Source organism: Ranitomeya variabilis, chromosome 7 (genome assembly GCF_051348905.1).
Source record: "Ranitomeya variabilis isolate aRanVar5 chromosome 7, aRanVar5.hap1, whole genome shotgun sequence".
NCBI classification, from domain to species: domain Eukaryota; kingdom Metazoa; phylum Chordata; class Amphibia; order Anura; family Dendrobatidae; genus Ranitomeya; species Ranitomeya variabilis.
Window position 1 is genome coordinate 105932016 of NC_135238.1, and position 23454 is coordinate 105955469.

Sequence of the window (23454 nt, forward strand, 5' to 3'; positions counted from 1 at the left end):
GTGCCCTTAGATAGACCAGGAGGCCTGAGTAGGATTAGTGAGTGACGCTGCGGCGGTCACAAGGGCCAAATCACTAATCATTATTTCCGCAGTCCGCACGCCTATAGGCTGACAGTTCAGTATAGGTTACAAAACGAGCGGAGAAGGGGAATTACGTTTCTACACACCTGAACTGTGAGAGCAGTGTAGGTTAGGAAGTGTAGATAGTTAGGGTGCTAGCACCATAAGAACAGGGAATAGAGGCCGTGAGAAGTGGGCACAATAGAGGCTACACATTAGGTAGAACAGTGAAATATCAGTGTCAGCCATACAACCCAGAGAACACAAGAGGAGAAAGAAAGAAAAGAGCAGGCAGAAATGGGGAACATAGATAGTAAAGAGCACAGGGAGGGGTGCAGCACCCATGAGATAGTGAAGAAAAGGAAAGGCAAAGTTGCTGTGGGAGACTCTAGAAAATTGTTGAAAGTTCTGGGGATGAAGAATGACCCGCTAGATTCTTTCCTTTGGGACTCAGCTTTAAAAGGGAGTCTGGGATGGATTACAGATAATAAGTTGTTAACACAGGCAAGGGCTTTGGCAGATGTAGCAATGGAGTTAAAGGGACTCTGTCACCTGAATTTGGAGGGAACAATTTTCAGTCATATGGGTGGGGTTTTCGGGTGTTTGATTCACCCTTTCCTTACCCGCTGGCTGCATGCTGGCTGCAATATTGGATTGAAGTTCATCCTCTGTCCTCCATAGTACACGCCTGCGTAAGGCAAGATTGCCTTGTGACAGTAAAACCAGAAGAAAGTCTACTCACACTAGACGATGGAGTGTATCAACCCCCAGCTCTCCAGACTATGGATGCAACTGGCACTGCTGCAGCAACATCCACCCCCAGACGTCCAACTGCACCCATGACTGCGACGACTGTCTCCCATTACAAACCATGGGGCCCAAAAGACCACATGACACTGGTCAAGGATGCACCAGACCCATATGACTTACCCATGGCCTTCTACAGATGGATGGTAGGACTGAATAATACCTACACATGTACGTGGGCAGACTTAGAGAGTCCATCTTGAGGGGGAAAATTGGGGACGCAAGAATGGAGTCAGTTCTGGAGGCAATAAAAAGGGCAGGAAGATCATATCGTTTAGAACGGGAATTAGGAACGCAGTATGTCAGAACTGTAGACTCAGGGCTACATTTCCTACAGGGTCTACATGCATGGTGCCAGGCACGGGTGGGGGAATCTATAATTTCTCTGCTAGACATAGTACAAGGTCCTAATGACACAGTAGAACACTTCTGGGGAAACTTGAAACTGAGACACGCAGATTTGGGTTATGAAGGCATGGGAGAAGCAGGTAGGAGGCTTTTCCATGGGGCATTCATGGCAGGGCTTAAACCACAGCTTAGGCAGAAGGTCCAGGCAGCTAAGCCCGACTGGAGAATATGCCAGATAGAGGAATTGGTGCGGGTGGCAAAAGGGGTTGAGTTAGATCAGAAAACAAAGCCAGTACAGATACATTATGCTTCCAATGACATTCAGGGGCACAGGACAAATTCCACCAGAAGGGACCGGCGACAAATTGAGTGCTATAATTGTGGGAAAAGGGGGCACATTAGCCGGTGTTGTAGGGCACCCAGAAAAGAGACTCAGCCCAAGACGGACGCCCCAACCGAAACCCACAATAGGAAAAAGGCAACCCCGTAGCCATCTACCCCCTTAGGGCGCGCGCGCGCACACACACACACACACACACACACACACACACACACACACACACAAGGGGTAGTCGCAGTACATCTCCCAGATGGTAGAAAAATCCCATTCCTGGTGGATACGGGGGCAGCCAAAACAGTAATCCGCCAGGAACATGTCAAATCATCAGACATATCTGACGATACCCTCTACACTCAAGGTTTTGAGGGACTGATCCAAGAATGCAAAATGACTAAACCACTGCCCCTCCGTTTAGTTGACCACACCTGCCTCGCCAGACTACTGATCAGTGACAAGTCACCTGTTAATCTGCTCCTGCATCTTGCTTCAAAAGGGTGTAAAGCTTCGAGAGAGAAATTACAGTTTTGTCAACCAAAGGTTGTATTTCTGGGACATTGCATATCACAGGGAGCACGCCACCTGACTGAGGACAGGAAAGAGGCAATCCAACTGCTAACGCCTCCCACAGGTATCCAACATCTATGCACTTTCTTGGGGTTGGCATCATATTTTAGGCCTTGGATTCGCTCTGCATCCATTCTCATGCAGCCACTCTATGTTTGTCTGCCCACACAGCCTTTTCACCTCAGTCAGGAAGCCTTAGACAGTTTCTACTCACTCAAACTAGCAATTGTCTCTGCTCCAGCCCTACGTACCCCAGACTATGCAAAACTTTTTCTTCTGTACTGCACAGAAATGCAGGAACATGCTACAGGGGTCCTAGCCCAGAAACATGGTCAGCAGAACAGGCCTGTTGCATACTACTCTGCCCGGTTAGATCCTGTTGCCAGAGGAGCCCCATCATGTGTTCGAGCAGTAGCAGCCGTCTCACTTCTGCTAGACAAGGCATCAGAGATTGTGCTTGACTACCAAGTCACTGTCTACACTCCATATGATCTACACAGCATACTCAGCCAGGTCCAACCTAAGCACATTGCTGTAGCCAGACACCTCAGACTTCAATGTGCACTCTTAATGCCTCCCTATGTCACCTTAAAAAGGTGCATGACTTTGAACCCAGCTACTCTCATTCCAATTAATGTAGTGGATTCAAATGGGGGGGGAGGAGGCAGGCCAAGGAAAAGTCATAGTTACTAACCGATAACGGTGTTTCTTGGAGCCCATGACAGCACTACGGAGAGAGGGGATCCACCCTTCGGGGACAGGAAACCTACAGATAAAAAGGGCGGTACCTCTCCCTCGCATCAGTTGGTTTACAGAGCATCGGAGGACCTCCAGGTTAGTTACAACAGAGAATAAGATATTAAAAACCTTTATTATTAAAGGAACCCCGTGACTATATTACATTAAGTAAATTATATGTAAATAAAGGTGATCACCGCAATCGTGATGGGAGGGAATAAGCAGGTGCTGTCATGGGCTCCGAGAAACACCGTTATCGGTGAGTAACTATGACTTTCTCGGTCTCCCATGACAGCACTACGGAGAGAATTGCAGAGACTAAGCTTAGGGAGGGACCACCGCCTCGAGAACCCTTCGCCCGAAGGTCAAGTCAGACACAGAGGCTAGATTTAATCTACAGTGTCTAAAAAAGGTTGATGGTGATGACCAGGTGGCCTCTTTGCAGATCTGCTCAATTGATACCTCTGACCTCTCAGCCCACGAGGTTGCTACTGCTCTTGTGGAATGCGCTCTTATACCATCCGGGATCGTATTCCCCGAGGATGAATATGCTAAGGCTATTGCCTCCTTTATCCACCTTGCCAAAGTACCTTTGGATGCCTGGAATCCTTTTCTGGGACCCTGAAAACAGGAAAACAAAGAGCCTTCCTTCCTATACTCCCTGGTGGAATCTAAGTATTGGACTAGACATCTTCTGACATCTAAATTATGGAAGTTTCGCTCTGTCTCATTTTTGGGGTTTGGGCAAAAGGACGGCAAGGATACTTCTTGTGACCTATGAAATTTTGATGCCACTTTTGGCAAATAGGCCGGGTCAGGTCTAAGAGTGACTATCATCCAATATTTTTGTAAAAGGTGGGTTAGAGGATAGGGCTTGAATGTCACTTTTTCTGTGCGCAGACGTTAAAGCTACTAGAAGAATAGTCTTAAGTGATAGTGTTTTTATGGAAATCATACCTATGGGTTCAAATGGAGGACTCGTTAGCGCAGAGAGGACTAAATTTAGGTCCCACGAGGGCATTTTTTGAGTAACCAAAGGCTTTAATCTTGTAACCCCCTTAATAAATCTCATTACCCATGGATTAGCTGCAATATTTTGATTATAAAGTGCTCCCAGAGCTGCTATCTGTACCTTAAGAGTACTGACCGCTAACCCTTGTTCCAGACCTTTTTGTTAGAACTCAAGAATTTTATCAATTGAAGGACCATCCTGGACTTTTACCTTGGAGACAGGTAAGAATATTCTCCATGTTTTCACGTATATTTTAGTAGTAATAGGTTTTCTACTTTTTAACAACGTAGCAACTAAGTTGTCTGAAAAGCCCCTTTCTTTTAACAGTCTCCGTTCAAAATCCAGGCTGTCAAATGTAAGTTCGACTCTTGTGGGTGTAAGATCGGTCCTTGCTGTAGCAGGTCTGGTATATTCGGTAGGATCCATGGGTCTGAGACCGATCGCATCCTTAGCCAGGAAAACCACGTCCTCTTTGGCCAGAATGGGGCTATAAGGATCATTTTTGTTTTGTCCTCTCTGACTTTCCGAATGACTGCCGGGATCAGAAAGATTGGAGGAAAAGCATATGTCAGCTTTTGGGTCCATGGGGTCAGAAAAGCATCTAGAGCCTGGGGGATTCCCTTCCGGGTTTAGTGAGCAAAATTTATTTACTTTTTTGTTTTTGGAATTGGCGAATAAGTCTATTGTTGGAGTTCCCCACATTTTTGTAATCTGGTTGTAGATAGACATTCAGGGACCATTCGCCTTGTTTCAACTGAGTTCGACTTAAATAATCTGCCTTCTCGTTGTTTGATCCCTGAATGTGTAGCGCAGAGAGGGATAATAGATTTTCTTCCGCAAGGCTGATAATTTTGGCGGAGGAACTCATCAGTGACCGAGACCTTGTTACTCCCTGGTGATTTATATATGCTACTGTCACTTTGTTGTCCGAAAAAATTCAGACATGATGACCTCGGATGTAGGTTAGAAAAAATAGAGCACGATGCACCGCCCAAAGCTCTTTTTGGTTTGAGGATGCTGATAGTTCCTGAACCGACCAGTTCCCTTGAGCCACTCTGTCTCCCATGTGAGACTCCCACCCTCTTGGGACTCGCATCGGTTGTTATTACCCGAGATATTTTCGGTGCTCAAGGAATTCCCTTTGAAAGATTTTGATTCTTCCCCCACCAAAGAAGGGAATGAATAACTGAGGAATTTAGATTGATACGGCTTTCTAAATTGTTCTTTAGTATTGACTGCCACTCTAGAATGTGCCATTCCTTGTGTGGAATTGTGCGAAAGGTATCGCTGGCAGACATGAAGAGAGGGAGCCCAGTAGCGACATTGCCCTCCTTAGGGTCATGGAGGGGTTGTGTAGCGTTCGTGCTATCATGGTCAATATATTGTCCTTTTTGGAACCTGGGAGTCGGCATTCTTGGACTTGGGAATCTAACGTTAGTCCCAGAAACTCCTGCATTTGACAGGGCTCCAGCTTTGATTTTTTTATGTTTATGAGCCAACCCAAGTTCGTCAGAATAGTCATTACTCGGTCCCGCTGTTCCCTGCAACTTTGAGCCGAGTCGCTTGCAATAAGAAAATCGTCCAAGTAAGGGACTATTAGTATATTTTGTTCCCTTATGTGGGCCATCATTTCCACTACTATTTTTGTAAATATTCGCGGAGCAATTGAGATTCCAAATGGGAGAGCCCTGTATTGGAAATTTCTTATTTGTCCCTCTATGGAGACCGCCATCCTGAGGAATTTTTGAGATTGTTTGTGGATGGGCACATGGTAGTATGCGTCAGTTAGGTCTATCACGACCATGTAGCAATTCGGGAAAAGGATCTTTATGGTAGATTTTTTTGTTTCCATTAAGAATTTTTGATTTTTTACGTATTTGTTTACGTTTTTTAGACTTAATATCGTCGGAAAGGACCCGTCGGGTTTTGGTACTAGAAAGAGTGGGGAGAAAAAAACCTTCCTTTATTTCTTGAGGTGAGATCTCCCGAATCACAGATTTCTGTAGAAGGGAGATAATTTCTTTTTCTAATGCAGCTTGCTCTGCTGCCGAAGATCTTGTTTTCGTCACTACGTAATTTCGGGGAGGTAAGGAAAGGAAATCTATTTTTAGACCGGATTGTATGAGTCTTAAAATCCAGATATTGTTGGATATCTTCTTCCAGGCGGGAAGGAATGAGGTGAGTCTTCCCCACCGTAGGGAGAATGTCATTTTGAGGTTTTTTTGTCACGGGAAGTGTTGCCAAAAAGGTAACCTCTATCCCTTCTTCTTCCTTCCTCCCATTTACTCTGCTCTCTGGGGGGGGGGGGGGTCTTCGGCGAAAAAATCTCATGTTCCGAAAGGACTGTTTGAAAGGGGCTGGTCCCAAATTTGGAAACCCCTTCTTTTTGTCTCCAGCTTTTTGGAGGATGTCATCCAAGGTCTCCCCAAACAAGAAATTCCCCTCACAAGGAATAGAACGTTTCTCCTTATGGAGTGGTATGTCACTCTCCATAAGGAGAAACGTTACCCCTTAGACCCCCAGTCCAGAGCCTCTCACCTAGCCAAATCAGTTCTCATGCTTCGCACTGACGAGGGCCAACAGCCCGAAACACCGTGTCTGCGAATTGAGATACTGATTTGGCTTTAATCCTAAGTCATATTGCACGACTCGTTAAACGGTTGATTGTGACTTGTAGGATCGCTACTTCCAACAGGTGGCGCTATAGAGTTAAGTCCTCTTTTTCTCAGAAGAGGCAATTTGCATAAGGAATAGAACATAATTTTAGCTTCGTTTGGAGATCCCCAGGCCAACTCTTAAGCCATAAAGTTCTTCTGGCTGCGTTAGAGAGGGCAGCGGCCTTGGATGTTAAGCGCACGGAGTCCGCTGAGGAGTCCGCTAAGAACGCCGCTGCTGCTCTGATTACAGGGATTGAATCCAGCAACTTATTCCTGGGTGACCCATCTTTAATCTGGCTTTCCAGCTGGTCAATCCACACCATTAAAGATCTGGAGGTGCAGGTCGCTGCAACTGCAGGTCTCAAGCTACCTCCAGCCGACTCCCATGCCCCTTTAAGAAAAGTATCCGCTTTTGTCTAAAGGGTCTTTAGGGGTACCCATATCCTCAAATGGGAGCGCAAATTTTTTCGAAGCTTTGGCCACCGCTACGTCCAATTTCGGTGCTTTGTCCCAAGAAGTGGACGCCTCGTCTTCAAAGGGATACTTCCTTTTAAGCGAGGGTACTGAGGAATTTCTCCTATTAGGTTTCTCCCACAATTTAGGGGAAATGTTCTCCGTTTTTTTTGTCCCAGACCTCCGAACATTATATCTTGAGCCGTTCTATCAGGTCTGGGATCCTCAACCCCCATAGTAGCTCTAACTGCTTTCACTAGAGTATCCACCTCCTCTAGTGGAAAGCAATGACGGCCCGAATCTTCATTGGAGGAGGATAAGGAGGAATCAGATTTATCAGAATCCACGTCCTCAGTTGAGGACCGGACAGAGTGGGAATACACCATTTCTCTTTCCTTATCCTTCCCTTTTTTGACAGATGTAAGGGCATTCTGAACCTCAGATCTAATTATTGATTTTAATTCAGATGCGAAATCGAGAGTCTCTTCACACAATAACCGTTGAATACACGATTTACAAAGCTTTTTGTTCCAGGCTACCGGCAAAGCTTTGTTACAGGTGGGGCAGGATCTATTTTTCTTTTTCTCCAGCCTCTTCTTTCCGTATTAAGGGAGAAGAAGGAACCCCATTATAATATACGCACTTTCACGGAGATCACTCACCATTCAGATGCGGACGTAGGTACCGGTTCTGGAGGAGGGTCTGGATCTGGTAGAAAAAGCTCTTGAGGAGGAGAGTTGGTTACTTAACTGCTGCGCTGCGTAGAATGACCGCTGGACCCACTTCTCCTGGTACTCTTATGGTCTGTCTTTCTATGGTGCTGCTGCCTCGGCTGCAGTTCCTGTTCTTGCTGGGAATCGCTGTTCTCCATGCTTGCAGGGAGTAAGTGCGACAACTATGTGTGCACTCTCTCCCTATTTGAATCCGGCGCTCCCCAGGCGTTCACCGCACATCCGGCTCCTACGACACATCCTCCAGGGAGAAAAAAAGCTACCGCGCATGTGCGCGGAGATAACCCGGAAGTTCTGCCGCATTTCCAGAGCAGCGGCCATCTTTGTACACCCGGAGCGTGCGTTTATCGGCACAGAAGCTCCGGATGATCCAGCGCCCCTTCCTCTCCTGAGAGTCGGCAGTGATTCTCCCCCCTGCACATCCTGAAGAACCCCTCGGTTCCAGCGATGGCAGCTCCGGGTGCCGGACGAGCCGTGGCAGGAGCCTCCTTGCTGCCAGAACCCGACTGTCCGGTCCCGGTCCCATGATACGGCATCTTCTTCAGGTACCACCGAAGAGAGGTTCCCCGTCAGGGACAGGAAACCAACTGATGGGCGGTACCTCTCCCTCGCTTTTTATCTGTAGGTTTCCTGTCCCTGAAGGGCAGATCCCCTCTCTCCGTAGTGCTGTCATGGGAGACCGAGAAACCACTGTTTTTGCAAAATTTGACAGAAGAGCTATTTGATGCATACCATGAACATGACTGTATAGCCCTTATGGCTCAAGAAACTGCAGGGTTTTCACATGTTTCTGATGTACCTCTCACTAATCCAGATGTTGAGCTTTTTGTAGATGGTTCAAGGAGCATCGGTGAGTATGGCTGGTTCTACACTGGGTATGCAGTGGTCACACAGCATGAGGTAGTAAAAGCAGAACCACTCCCTCCTCATATGTCTGCACAGGAGGCAGAGCTGACGGCACTCATTGAAGCGCTTAAAGGGGCTGAAGGTAAACGGTACACCATTTACACAGACTCCAGGTATGGTTTTGGAGTCGCACATGACTACGGCCCCATATGGAGGGCAAGAAACTTTCTTACATCAACAGGTACTCCTATTAAGCATGGGCACCTCATCAAGCAGCTAATGGACGCACTACTACTTCCAAAGGAGGTTGCCATAGTTAAGGTAAAGGCACACAGCCAGGCTTGCGACCGAGGCACGAGGCAATGACAAAGCGGACCGAGCAGCCAAGGAAGCTGCAAGGAGGCCATGGCAACACGAGACCCCTGCGGCCACTCCACTGATTATGGTAAGCACTGAGTGTAACCAGTGAGGTTTAACAATGATAAATGTAAGGTTATACACATGGGAAGAAGGAATCAATGTCACCATTACACACTGAATGGGAAACCACTGGGTAAATCTGACATGGAGAAGGACTTGGGGATCCTAGTTAATGATAAACTTACCTGGAGCAGCCAGTGCCAGGCAGCAGCTGCCAAGGCAAACAGGATCATGGGGTGCATTAAAAGAGGTCTGGATACACATGATGAGAGCATTATACTGCCTCTGTACAAATCCCTAGTTAGACCGCACATGGAGTACTGTGTCCAGTTTTGGGCACCGGTGCTCAAGAAGGATATAATGGAACTAGAGAGAGTACAAAGGAGGGCAACAAAATTAATAAAGGGGATGGGAGAACTACAATACCCAGATAGATTAGCGAAATTAGGATTATTTAGTCTAGAAAAAAGACGACTGAGGGGCGATCTAATAACCATGTATAAGTATATAAGGGGACAATACAAATATCTCGCTGAGGATCTGTCAAGGAAGGTGACGGGCACAAGGGGGCATTCTTTGCGTCTGGAGGAGAGAAGGTTTTTCCACCAAAATAGAAGAGGATTCTTTACTGTTAGGGCAGTGAGAATCTGGAATTGCTTGCCTGAGGAGGTGGTGATGGCGAACTCAGTTGAGGGGTTCAAGAGAGGCCTGGATGTCTTCCTGGAGCAGAACAATATTGTATCATACAATTATTAGGTTCTGTAGAAGGACGTAGATCTGGGGATTTATTATGATGGAATATAGGCTGAACTGGATGGACAAATGTCTTTTTTCAGCCTTACTAACTATGTAACTATATGTAACCAGTTGGACTTGAGTATCTTACAGGCTCTGACTCCAAGCCACCGGGGAAGAGAAAAAGGTCTGGTCGAAAGCTGGAGCTCGGGAGCACGAAGTTTTGTGGAAGGTGGGACAGCGGGGGTGCCTGCCAAGATCTCTGTATCCTGCAATGGCCCAAGCAGCCCACGGTCCAACGCACCTGTCTAAGAATGCCATGTGTGCTCTGGTGGAGAAGCAATGGGTCGCACCTGGTTTCACAATGGTTGCTACTAGGTTTACACAGGCATGTCTCACATGTGCACAACACAATCCAGGCAGTGTAGTGAAAGTACCACAAAAACACACACCTAAGCCCCTCTACCCGTTTCAACGACTGCAGATTGACTTCATACAGCTTCCCAAGGTAGGAACGTATGAATATTGTCTTGTGTGTGTCGACCTCTTCTCAGGGTGGCCGGAAGCTTTCCCGATGCCAAAAGCAACTGCACGAGCCACAGCAAAGAAATTGATGTCAGAAGTCTTCTGTAGATTCGGACTGCCTAAAACCATAGAATCTGACAGAGGTACCCACTTCACTGGAGAGGTAATGCAAAATGTCATGCAAATGTTAGGGGTCACACAGGCGTTTCACACCCCCTACAGACCACAAGCTAGCGGCAAGGTAGAACAGCTAAATGGTACACTTAAGCTAAAGATCCAGAAAGCGAGTGAGGAATTGGGGAAGCCATGGACAGAGTGTTTGCCTTTAGCTCTGTTCTCCATCAGGTACACGCCTAACAGAAAGACAAAGGTGTCCCCCTTTGAGGTTTTGTTTGGGTCAGCACCAAGACTAGGTCTGTACTTCCCACAGACACTGCAGCTTCAGTGTGACAGCCTCACCAGCTATGTCCAGGGCCTTCAAAAGAGGCTCTCATTCGTGCATAAACAAGTGTTTGATTCTATTCCAGACCCAGAGAGCCGAGAGGGAACCCACTCTCTACAGCCCGGAGATTGGGTGGTGGTCAAGAGACATACATGGAAGCCTCTGGAGCCGAGGTTTGACGGACCCTTCCAAGTTCTCCTAACCACAGCCACATCAGTAAAGCTTGAGGGGAAGCCCACCTGAATCCATGCAAGCCACTGCAAGATCCTGGAACAGAAGAGCGATCGTCCTGCTCCTGATGACCCTTCCCCAGAGAAGACAGACTGCTCAGACAAGCCAGCGCAACACTTATAATAAAGTAGCCCCGCTTAGACTTGATGTTGTGAAAAATGTGGACTGGATACATTACATTTACTAGAATCAACAAAGATTTATAAAGTATACTAGGGAAGCACTGACAAACCTAGTAGATCACTCCACAGACAAATAAAGATGCCATCAGTAAAATCACACACATAAGATTAAACACTCACAATAATGAATATATGAAGAGCTATGATTGAGAATAGGATATGATCTCCCCATCCTATGGGGGATTCAGCCGAAGAATTGACAAGAAAGTCCGACATTGGCATTAGGCCAGTGACAGCACCTGTAGGTCAGGGGTAGAGACCTATCTAATCTCAAAAGGGGGACTGATGGGGAAATCAGGGACCACCTTGATATATTCTTATAATTCATATATATTTCTTAGGATGGCAGAATATGCCCAGACATGTTCTGCTAAGTCATTCTGCTGACTATTGATTATCAATTAGAATTGCTGACAGGGTAGGGCTAATTAGATGGAACTTTAGCCCCGTACGTGTCTACCCTCAAGTTACCCCTTATGCAAGAATTACCTAATGAATTGATGATGAATTAATGATGGTTTCATATGTAATAAACAGCTGATTCGCGCTCGGACATAATGTATACGCCTACTCAAAAGTGTATATAACTAAATGTCCTTCATTAAAACTTTATGGCATTGAAACAGATTCACGTCTGTCTCTGTCCATCATTTCTACGGAGAACCCACACACCTGGCAGCCATCAAATATCCCTGAGGGTCTGACTTGCAGACCACCCCAACAGTAGTTCCATTGGCTCTTGTACCTTCTGCTAGCCATCCGGGTTCCAGCACCGCCAGCTGGTTCTCGGCAGTGTCTTTGGCTCTTGTACCTTCTGCTACACATCCTGGTTCCAGTACCGTCAGCTGGTTCCAGGCAGATCCTTTGGCTTAGGTGCCTCCTTCTCGGTATCCGAGTTCCACCAACGTCTGGTGGTCCTTGGTAGTGCTTTCTGGCACGGGTACCTCCTGCTTAGTAACCGGGTTCCAGTACAGTCAGAAGGTCCTCGGTAGTTCCATTAGCTCTTGTACCTTCGGTTTCCCATCCAGGTTCCAGTACAGTCAGCTGGTTCTCGGCAGTTCCTCAGCCTTCTTGTACCTTCTGCTACATTTCCAAGTTCAAGCTTTTTGAAATGTTTTTTGGTAATCACTCTGGATCTCCCTGACGACAACCCTAAAGACAACGACCCTGTAGACCACCCCGAAGAAGACGACGACCCCGGAGACCACCTCGAAAAAGAAAACAAACCCAGAGACGACAACCCTGAAGACCACCCCAATGAAGATTAAGAAGATGACCCTGAAGATGATGACCAAAAGGACAAAGAACAAGAAGACAACCACCAAGATACAGAAGACCAAGAAGCAGAAGAACAAGAAGCTGTAGAACAAGAAGCTGGAGAACAAGAAGCTGGAGAACAAGAAGCTGGAGAACAAGAAGCTGGAGAACAAGAAGCAGAACAACATTAAGCATAAGACAAAAAATCAGAGCAAAAGATATTATCTAAATTATAAGCAGAAGATGACTAAGGCTACTTTCACATTAGCGTCGTGCACTGCACGTCGCAATGCGACGTTGTGGCACACCGACGCATACTGTGGAAGCGCCGCACAACGGGGGCAGCGGGTGCTGTTTTTCAACGCATCCGCTGCCCCATTGTGAGGTGCGGGGAGGCGGGGGCGGAGTTCCGGCCGCGCATGCGCGGTCGGAAATGCTGGACACGATCCACCAAAAAACGTTACATGCAACGTTTTTTTGGTGGCGACGGTCCGACGCAACCGTCGCACGACGGTTGCGACGTGTGGGAATGCGTCGCACTGCATCGCTAATGCAAGTCAATGGAGAAAAAACGCATCCTGAAAGCACTTTTGCAGGATGCGTTTTTCTACAAAACGACGCATAGCGACGTGCAGTGCACGACGCTAGTGTGAAAGTAGCCTAAGAAGTGTATGGGGGTGAGTGTGTTCCTCTTCGTGGTGCCCCTGGAAAAAACCTGCTGCTGCAGGCAAAACTGAACGCGGACAAATCCTGTTGTAAATCTTTTGTGTCAGGCAGAACGGAAGGTGTAATCTTCAAACTTTTATAGATAACTACAGGAATGCCTGTCACAAATAAGAATATTATGAAGAAGATGAAGTAGAATATGAAGAAAAATAATAGTTGAATAAGAAGAATATGAAGAATGTAAAAAAAAGAATAATAGGAAGGTGAAGAAGATGAATAAGGTGAAGAAGAAGTTGATGAAAAAGATGCTGCTGCTGAGGATGATGAAGGAGAAAGTGTGGGAGAAGTAAAAAAAAGAAAGTGAAGAGCATGGAAGTAGTGAAACATAAATATCTGACAAAGTATAAAAAAGATTAACATAGTCAATATCTTTGTAACTCCGAACGTCTTAAAAAAAAAAAAAATTAATTCCTGCTATTCCATTTGATTGGGCTAAACCTCTATGCCATTAATGTCTCCTCCACCTCCCCCAATACATTCTACATTATTCTTAGTTGTTTTCCTTCATGTAGAATTAACCTACAAGGAAAGAAAGGGTTTATTTTAATTCTGATTTGTGTCCCATTGACTTGCATTGGTTTCCGGTATCGGAATCGGCGATACCCGATATTTTTTGGATATCGGTCCGATCCGATATCGGAAGGTATCGCTCAACACTACTGACTAATAAAATAGGCCTTCAACAAATCACATTCCTCAAAGCTTCCATACAGACACTGGAGCATTGTATCTCAGACCTCAAACCTAAAAATTGGAAATTACCCAAAACTACCTCAATTGGGAACCTGTATGAGGGGGAGCAATTAAGAACTTTTTCATCATTGCAAGATAAATACAATGTCCCTCAAAAAGGGATTTTTACAAATATTTGCAGATCCGGCATTTCCTAACTAAAAAACAGATGCCTGCACCGCCATCTTAACTATACTCTATGCTGATGAACCCAACATCACAAATTAGGGCGTTTTCCACAAGCTACGACTGTATGTTGGAGAACACCCTGCCCTCTCTAACTACATACCTGCAAAAGTGGGAAAAAGACCCAAACTGCACATTCACACCGGATCAGTGGAGGGCATCCTTCTCAATTATTGGTAGCCAATCTAAATGTACTAACCACATAGAAAACGCAAGGAAATTGTTATATAGGTGGTATTTCACTCCCAGTAGATTGTCTAGGATGTTCTGCAGCTCCCCAGACACGTGCTGGAGGTGTGGAGACCCCAGTGCAGACATGCTACATATACGGTGGAGTTGCGACAGAATTAAGACGCATTAGAATTAAAAAAGTGACAAGTGCAGTGCAAAACTGGAAAAAAAAAATGCAAATTTTTAAACAAATGGGGCAAGAGCCTAAAGTATGGCGCATGGCCTATGATAATTAATTTCATGTTTTCTTTTAGATCCTCTAGTTCGAGTACAACTGCATAAATATAGTATAAAAGGTATGCCTGAAAATAGCAATGTGCCCTTATAAACAAATAGTGGGAAAACCGGAGCTTTGAAAAGTTATACATTTTCTATATAAATTCACGTGCATCAAAATATATAATGTATTTATCAAATTACCTTTGTGGGGTCAATAATTCCTTTTTCTACCATATTAACATATTCCCCAAGCATAGCATCATATCCAGTATCAGTCGGGCTCTGCAGAATTTTTTCAACCACTAACGATCCTTCTACACCTGCATTCTTTGCAATTGTCATAGCAGGAATTTTCAGAGTTCTTCTAACTATTTCAATTCCTAAAATGAAAAAATGTTTTTCGTAAATCTTCACCATCAGTCCTTAAAAGTAATCAGTCACCAGGTCTTTCCTACCTCATATGCGAGGCAAGATGTAGGGGGCAGAGAGCCTGATTCCAGCAATATATAACTTACTGGGCTGCATAGTGAGGTTTGGTAAAAAATGGTCTGCTGCAGATCTACCAGTTCACTGAATGTTGAGCCCTGTATAACTTGGCTCACATAACTGACAGCTTTCTGTATGCTGTGCATAGGTAGAAAGCTGACAATTAGTAGAGGGGGCGGGGTTGTATGGAGCTCATGAATATGAAGACTACATGGCAGCAGGATTACTAGTCCTCTAGTGATAAAATAAGTTTAATCAGTGGAGATTATGAAAACTAAACTAAGCAGCCCAGTGACAGCTGAAATGAGGGTCTCTATCTCTACATTGTGCAACTCACAAATTAAAAGGGAATCGGTCACCAGGTTTTGCCATGTAAATAAAAAAGGACCATCAAGTTTAATAAAATGTTTTATCCACTTTGTAAGGCTGCTTTCAAACAATAGATTAATAGGAAAAAAGAAAAGGGCAAGAGAAAGGATGTGAATAAAAATTAGCTTTTTTGTTATTGAAAAACAAATTTAAAAACATCCTAGTGAGGATGTATATTGAGTCCGTCAAATGTGTGATTGTGTTATAGCCACTGCTGTGACTCATTAAGGTCCAGATGTAAAACTGGACTGCAGAGCTATATAGTTTGTAATAGGATCTTTAACCATAGTCCCTCAAATTACACAGGTCTGCGACTAAAAAGCCGTTTGATTATTTTCATATAATTTCCATGTATTCGGGTGTTTTGATAACGAAAAAAGTGTCAGGACTTATCACAAACCTATAGGTTCTTTTGCAAACTCTGGTGTGCATCATCGGAAGGCAGCTTATTTTCTTTCCCCATTAACCCCTTTCCGACATCAGGAGTACATGTACGCCGGATGTCAGACTCCATGCCTTTGATGTGGGCTCCGGCTGTGAGCCCACATCTTTCCCGCCACATGTCACGTGTCCACATTTACCCGTGCACACAGACATTAGCCTTAGGTAAGTATTCACATTTAGACAGGGAGGTCAGGGACCCATCAGATTAATGAGGCCACCCTGACGATGGTTGATGGGCTCACTATTTGGCCAAATTTTGTGCAAAGCATCTCAAATATTTTTCCTAATGTTAAAAAGTCATTTTGCTATTCATATTTCATGTATTTCATATTCGACATGCTTTGGCACGAGAGAGTGCAACCTTTTTTTGTATATTGTATATGGAAGTAGCTGCTCCTGGTATGCACCTATTCACACTAGTCTGGATGTGCCAGTCGTTTTTCTGTCAAGAAAAAAATAAAAAAACGCCAGAATTACGTTTTTTGGTCGCCACAACATTGCATTAAAATGCAATAATGGGCGATCAAATGATCATATCTGCACCAAAATAGTATCAATAAAAACATCAGCTCGGCACACAAAAAAAATAAGCCCTCACCAAGCCCCAGATCCAATAAAATTATAGACGCTACGGGTATTGGAAAACGGTGCAATTTATTTTTTGTAAAAACACTGCCATTTTTCACCACTTAAAAAAAGAACCCAACATGTTTGGTATCTATGAATTCGTAATGACCTGGAGAATCATAATATCATAATATAACATAATATGTTAGATTTAGCATTTAGTGAACATTGTGAGACAAACTCCAAAAAACAACTGTGGGATTGCACTTTTTTTTGCAATTTCACTGCACTTGAATTTTTTTCCCTGTTTTCTAGTACATGACGTGGTAAAACCAATGGTGTCGTTCAAAAGTACAACACGTCCTGCAAAAAACAAACCCTCACATGGCCATTTTGACCAAAAAGTAAGAAAGTTTTGACTCTGGGAAGAAGGGGAGCAAAAGGAAAATGCAAAACCAATACCTCTGGTCGTTAAAGGGTTAACATCAATAGGAACTGCGTGATTGCTGGTGGCAGTCAGGTGGCTAGTGACATAATGAAAGTTCCTTATGCGGTCAATAATCTTGCATTGGAATTTCATTCATCAACCGTGTTTCCCCAAATTAAAGCTATGGTTTTACGGAAGTGTATTAATTCGCCTGACAATTTGTTTCATTTGTGGTGAATATACAGTGTCGAAGCAACAGCTGAATATTACAGACTCTACCGTATATACTCGAGTATAAGCCGAGGCACCCATTTTTGCCACGGAAAACTGGGTAAGCTTATACTCGAGTCAGTAAGTCGGGTATGTATTGTTCCCTCATTCCTATCCCAGTATGTGTGGTTCTCCCCGTCCTGCTCTGTGTGGCTCACCCTGTTGTATGCATGGCTGGCCTCCGCCGGCTCCCTGCTCCCCATCCGGCTTTCTGGACCATGACTCATGTATAAGCAGAGGGGGGCACTTTCAGCACAAAAAATGTGCTGAAAATCTCGGCTTATACATGAGTATATACGGTACTTTGCATACATCAGACTAAAACTTAGAGATCAAGATAAAGTTTGGGCGCCTCAAAGTGTGCATGTGTGTTGAGGACCTCCGAAATTGGTTCAAGGGTCAGGTCAGAATAAAGCTTTCCGTTATGGGATTCCTATGGTAAGGCGAGAGCAAAAGAACCATAGTGACAACTGTTACTTTTGTTCATGCAATGTGAAAGGGTACAATCCAAATAGAAGCATTCCATTTCATACCCCAATCTTCACTCAGCAATTCATCCCATCCCCCATGGTACAGATATACCAGTACCCAAGGCCCCTGCTGCCCTGGAAGGGATACCTAGCTCCGATGAACCAGATGACGAATCAAGCTCTGACTTTTAAGATGATACAAGACCAAGTTTTTTTTCCCAGGAGGAGATGAAGGATTTAGCAAGAGACTTGAATCTTTCCAAAGATGCCGACATACAATTTCCCAATATTTTTTTCAAAATGGGAGAATGATTTGGGGATATCCTTGTCTCAAGAGGAGAGAGACAAGATCCTTCTATTTAAATTCAGGACTTCGTTGTCCTCTGTGTCGCAGGAGAGGAGTTATAAGATTTTATCAAGGTGGTATAGATGCCCTTCCTCAGTACATGCCATGTTCCCAGTGATCCCGGATACATGCTGGAGATGCTTAAAGGAACATATGTCCACATTTGGTGGGATTGCCTGCCCATAAAAAAAACTATGCATCTCAATTTTTGATCTTTACAATAAACTATTCGCAGGGTCCAACCTACAGCAGAACTGGCTCTTTTGTCCTTGCGTGATTTGTCGATTTCTAGGTTTAAGAAGAGTCTAGTCAGACATTTCCTCACGGCTACTAGGAATCTGATTCCTCGGTATTGGAAACAGAACAGATCTCCTTCATGTTCTGAATTTGTTGCAGAACTTAATGATATTTATAGAATGGAACAATTGATAAATCAGAATACCGGGGACTTTGAGAAATTTTACAATACTTGGGTTCCCTGGATTGCATTTAGGGAAACACCAGAACTAGACCTCTGGCTATCTAGACCCTGACTTATACTTGAAAAGGCTTTAGATGCCTACACATTTTGAACACTGTTCTCTTGACTCAACATACCTCCATGACTTAGAATTGATCCTAATAATCTTTTACCCTCCCCATTATCAGTGGGGGAAGCGGACCCACCCGGGGAGGAAAACCCAGCCCCCCCTCATATCCAATTCCATATAATGTATCTTTCTATCCTTATCGCTCTCCTTCTCTTTCCCTTCTCTCTTTTCTCCTTTTTACTCTCTATATAATTTCTTTACTTTACATACCTTGTTTAGTATTAATATTGTAACCTAGCTTTTGGAGTTACGATTAGTTTTTTTCAAGATCAATCACTATAATAATAACAATTAACATTGCTACATAGAATAAGAGAATCTGGGTTCTGGCTAATAAAAATCCTGAAAATGTAAGGTCACTAACCTTCTGCCAGAAATCTAGATCAGAACCTGACAACTAAATTGATTATGTTCTTATGTTCCTATTTTACTATGTTTTGTATTGATTATTCGCTTCAATAAACATGATTTACACAAAAAGAGAAGGAAAGATGATACCTGGGAAAATGGAGCATTACAATCATGGAAAACTATTGTTTGATGCTTCAGAGAGACATTCCAGATGCTACTCACAAGCGTAAATGTACCAAGAGGAACCTCACAGGGGGATTGGGGGGAGGGGGGAAATCGATTGTTATTGAGTGTATGGGTATGTTTCCACGTTCAGGAAATGCTGCGTTTTTGACGCTGCGTTTTTCCGCAGCGTCCAGATGTTACAGCATAGTGGATGGGATTTCATGAAATCCAGACTCCACTATGCGTTAAAAAAACGCATGCGTGGTGCGTTTTTTCTAAACGCAGCATGTTGCTACTATGAGCAAAACACACAGGTACACCGCAGGTGACCTGCCAGTGACCTCAGGTGCAGTTTTGGTCAGGATTTTACCTACATAAAATCCTGACCAAAGCCTGAAGCAAAACTGAACGTGGAAACATACCCTATGGCTACTTTCACACTAGCGTTAACTGCAATACGTCGCAAATGCGTCGTTTTGCCGAAAAAAAGCATCCTGCAAAAGTGCTTGCAGGATGCGTTTTTTCTGCATTGACTAACATTAGCGACGCATTTGCGACGCATTGCCACACGTCGCAACCGTCGTGCGACGGTTGCGCCGTGCTGTGGCGGACCGTCGGGAGCAAAAAACGTTACATGTAACATTTTTTGCTCCCGACGGTCCGCTTTTTCCGACCACGCATGCGCGGCCGGAACTCCGCCCCCACCTCCCCGCACCTCACAATGGGGCAGCGGATGCGCTGGAAAAATGCATCCGCTGCCCCCGTTGTGTGGCGGAGACAACGCTAGCGTCGGGGACCTCGGCCTGACGCACCGCGACGGGCCGAGCCCAACGCTAGTGTGAAAGTAGCCTAAGCGAGCTCATTTCATTTCAAAAATGAAGTTCAAGAAAAATTTGTAATAAATTTTTTTTAAGTCCATTTTCATTTATTTAGCGGTATTGCCTTATTTAACATAGTTACTTAAATTGTCAGGAAACACGACGTCCTATGCGCACTAAAAAAAAAAACAGATTACCGTATTTTTCGGACTATAAGACGCACCGGACCATAAGGCGCACCCCAAATTTGGGGTGAAAATTGCAGAAAAAAAGATTTTTTATAAGATGGGGGTCCGTCTTATTGTCCGAATTTACAGTATCTTACCTGAGGGCTGGTGGTGGCAGAGCAGGGTCACAGGAGGCATGGTGGCAGCAGAGGTGGGGTGATGCGGTACGGCGTGCACCTGAGCAGGGTCCCTTCCTGCTTAGGTGGGCGACGCCACGGCCTGGTGTCCATGGGAGGGTGGCAGCAGTGGTTACCGACAGAGGTGCTGGGATGAGGAGGCACAGTGAGAGGTATGGTGTGAGAGGGGTCCCTTTCCCCGGTGAGGTGATGGAAGGATCTCGTGGGCACATGGACTGGAGATGATGGAGGTAGTGGTGTACATTGTGAAGCGAGTATTCCACAGGAGCTCAGATGTCTGAGTCCTTGCCGCTTCCCGGCGCTCCTCAGCGCAATAATTATTTCAGAAGCCGGTAATAAGTGAGGAGCTCCGCTACCGAGACACAGCCGCCATGACCAGACTCTGCGGGAAAAGCGCCTCTGTACTGCTGCGAGCCCTGCTGGAGGCGGAGAGCCGGCCGTGCCATGCGGTGCTGAGGAGCGCCGGGAAGCGGCAAGGACTCAGACATCTGAGCTCCTGTGGAATACTCGCTTCACAATGTACACCACTACCTCCATCATCTCCAGTCCATGTGCCCACGAGATCCTTCCTGAACCTTGCTGCACCCATCCTGGGAAGCAAAAGGATGGAGTATACAGGGTCCAAAGTCCCGGTGAGGTGATGCAGCAGTCCGGTAATGCAGCAGAGCCGGGTGAATCCTGATGATATCGGTGGGCGCGGCTATCTTCCTGAGGCCGCGCGTGCGCAGATGGAGCTCTCTGCTGCCCGGGGCTTCAGGAAAATGGCCGCGGGATGCCGTGCGTGCGCAGATGGGGATCGCGGCGGCCATTTTCCTGAAGCCGAGTTCACATCTCGGCTTCAGGAAAATGGCCGCTGCGATCCCCATCTGCGCACGCGCGGCATCCCGCGGCCATTTTCCTGAAGCCCCGGGCAGCAGAGCGCTCTATCTGCGCACGCGCGGCCTCAGGAAGATGGCCGCGCCCACCGATAACAACAGGATTCACCCAGCTCTGCTGCCTTACCGGGCTGCTGCATCACCTCACCGGGAAAAGGGACCCCGCTCACTGCGCCTCCTCATCTCCACACCTCTGCTGCCACACCTCTGCCGCCGCAACTCTGCCACCACGGTAAGCCTGCATTGCGACTATTAGACGCACCCCCCATTTCCCCCCCTTTTTTTGGGGGGAAAAAGTGCGTCTTGTAGTCCGCAAAATACGGTACGTTGAATAACCAAAAACAGCGCTAGAAATTTTATTTTTTGCAGAATTGTTATTGGTTGGGTTTCATATATACAGGTCCTTCTCAAAAAATTAGCATATAGTGTTAAATTTCATTATTTACCATAATGTAATGATTACAATTAAACTTTCATATATTATAGATTCATTATCCACCAACTGAAATTTGTCAGGTCTTTTATTGTTTTAATACTGATGATTTTGGTATACAACTCCTGATAACCCAAAAAACCTGTCTCAATAAATTAGCATATCAAGAAAAGGTTCTCTAAATGACCTATTACCCTAATCTTCTGAATCAACTAATTAACTCTAAACACATGCAAAAGATACCTGAGGCTTTTAAAAACTCCCTGCCTGGTTCATTACTCAAAACCCCCATCATGGGTAAGACTAGCGACCTGACAGATGTCAAGAAGGCCATCATTGACACCCTCAAGCAAGAGGGTAAGACCCAGAAAGAAATTTCTCAACAAATAGGCTGTTCCCAGAGTGCTGTATCAAGGCACCTCAATGGTAAGTCTGTTGGAAGGAAACAATGTGGCAGAAAACGCTGTACAACGAGAAGAGGTGACTGGACCCTGAGGAAGATTGTGGAGAAGGACCGATTCCAGACCTTGGGGAACCTGAGGAAGCAGTGGACTGAGTCTGGTGTGGAAACATCCAGAGCCACCGTGCACAGACGTGTGCAGGAAATGGGCTACAGGTGCCGCATTCCCCAGGTAAAGCCACTTTTGAACCATAAACAGCGGCAGAAGCGCCTGACCTGGGCTACAGAGAAGAAGCACTGGACTGTTGCTAAGTGGTCCCAAGTACTTTTTTCTGATGAAAGCAAATTTTGCATGTCATTCGGAAATCAAGGTGCCAGAGTCTGGAGGAAGACTGGGGAGAAGGAAATGCCAAAATGCCTGAAGTCCAGTGTCAAGTACCCACAGTCAGTGATGGTGTGGGGTGCCATGTCAGCTGCTGGTGTTGGTCCACTGTGTTTCATCAAGGGCAGGGTCAATGCAGCTAGCTATCAGGAGATTTTGGAGCACTTCATGCTTCCATCGGCTGAAATGCTTTATGGAGATGAAGATTTCATTTTTCAGCACGACCTGGCACTTGCTCACAGTGCCAAAACCACTGGTAAATGGTTTACTGACCATGGTATTACTGTGCTCAATTGGCCTGCCAACTCTCCTGACCTGAACCCCATAGAGAATCTGTGGGATATTGTGAAGAGAAAGTTGAGAGACGCAAGACCCAACACTCTGGATGAGCTTAAGGCCGCTATTGAAGCATCCTGGGCCTCCATAACATCTCAGCAGTGTCACAGGCTGATTGCCTCCATGCCACGCCGCATTGAAGCAGTCATTTCTGCCAAAGGATTCCCGACCAAGTATTGAGTGCATAACTGAACATTATTATTTGATGGTTTTTTTGTTTGGTATTAAAAAACACTTTTATTTGATTGGTCGGGTGAAATATGCTAATTTATTGAGACAGGTTTTTTGGGTTATCAGGAGTTGTATGCCAAAATCATCAGTATTAAAACAATAACAGACCTGACAAATTTCAGTTGGTGGATAATGAATCTATAATATATGAAAGTTTAATTGTAATCATTACATTATGGTAAATAATGAAATTTAACACTATATGCTAATTTTTTGAGAAGGACCTGTACTTATACATAGGGTCTCAAAATTAATGCATGATCTATAGGTGTCTAGAAGAGTTCATATGTCCTATTTACATAGTATAATAGATTTAAATCGTTATGACTGACAGTCTATTAGGTCATGTAACAGTATGGTATTTTATAACCACTACTAGTTCTATCTGTAGATTGCCAAGGATGTTGTATGGCTGGATATCATGTATATGTATTGCTGCTACTCCCCAACATAAATGCCACCAGCACTTCAATACTCTGACAATCATACTGCAGCTTCTTAACAGAAAAATGCTATAGCAGCATTCATGGTTATCATTTAACCTGCACTCAGACCCTAAGGCTATGTGAGCACGTTGCGGATTTGCTTGTGTAAAATTCTGTGCTGTTTCTGCTTCTCTTGGCAGAAAATGCAGTGGAAATTCTACACGGCTTTGATGTGGATTTTCATGCGGATTTGTAAGCTAATG

The 23454-nt window shown here is 45.1% G+C and overlaps 1 protein-coding gene across 2 annotated transcripts in view; it reads right to left on the reverse strand.

The window, feature by feature from the left end:
- HSPD1 (heat shock protein family D (Hsp60) member 1) overlaps positions 1 to 23454 on the reverse strand; it is a 270102-nt gene that overhangs the window by 57758 nt on the left and 188890 nt on the right. The window contains exon 11 of one of the 2 annotated variants that reach the window (XM_077275640.1): positions 14644 to 14822. The exons of the other annotated variant lie outside the window; for it this stretch is intronic. Coding sequence (XP_077131755.1) covers positions 14644 to 14822 — 179 coding nt within the window. The remainder of the gene's footprint in view (positions 1 to 14643; positions 14823 to 23454) is intronic. 2 annotated transcript variants of the gene reach the window in all.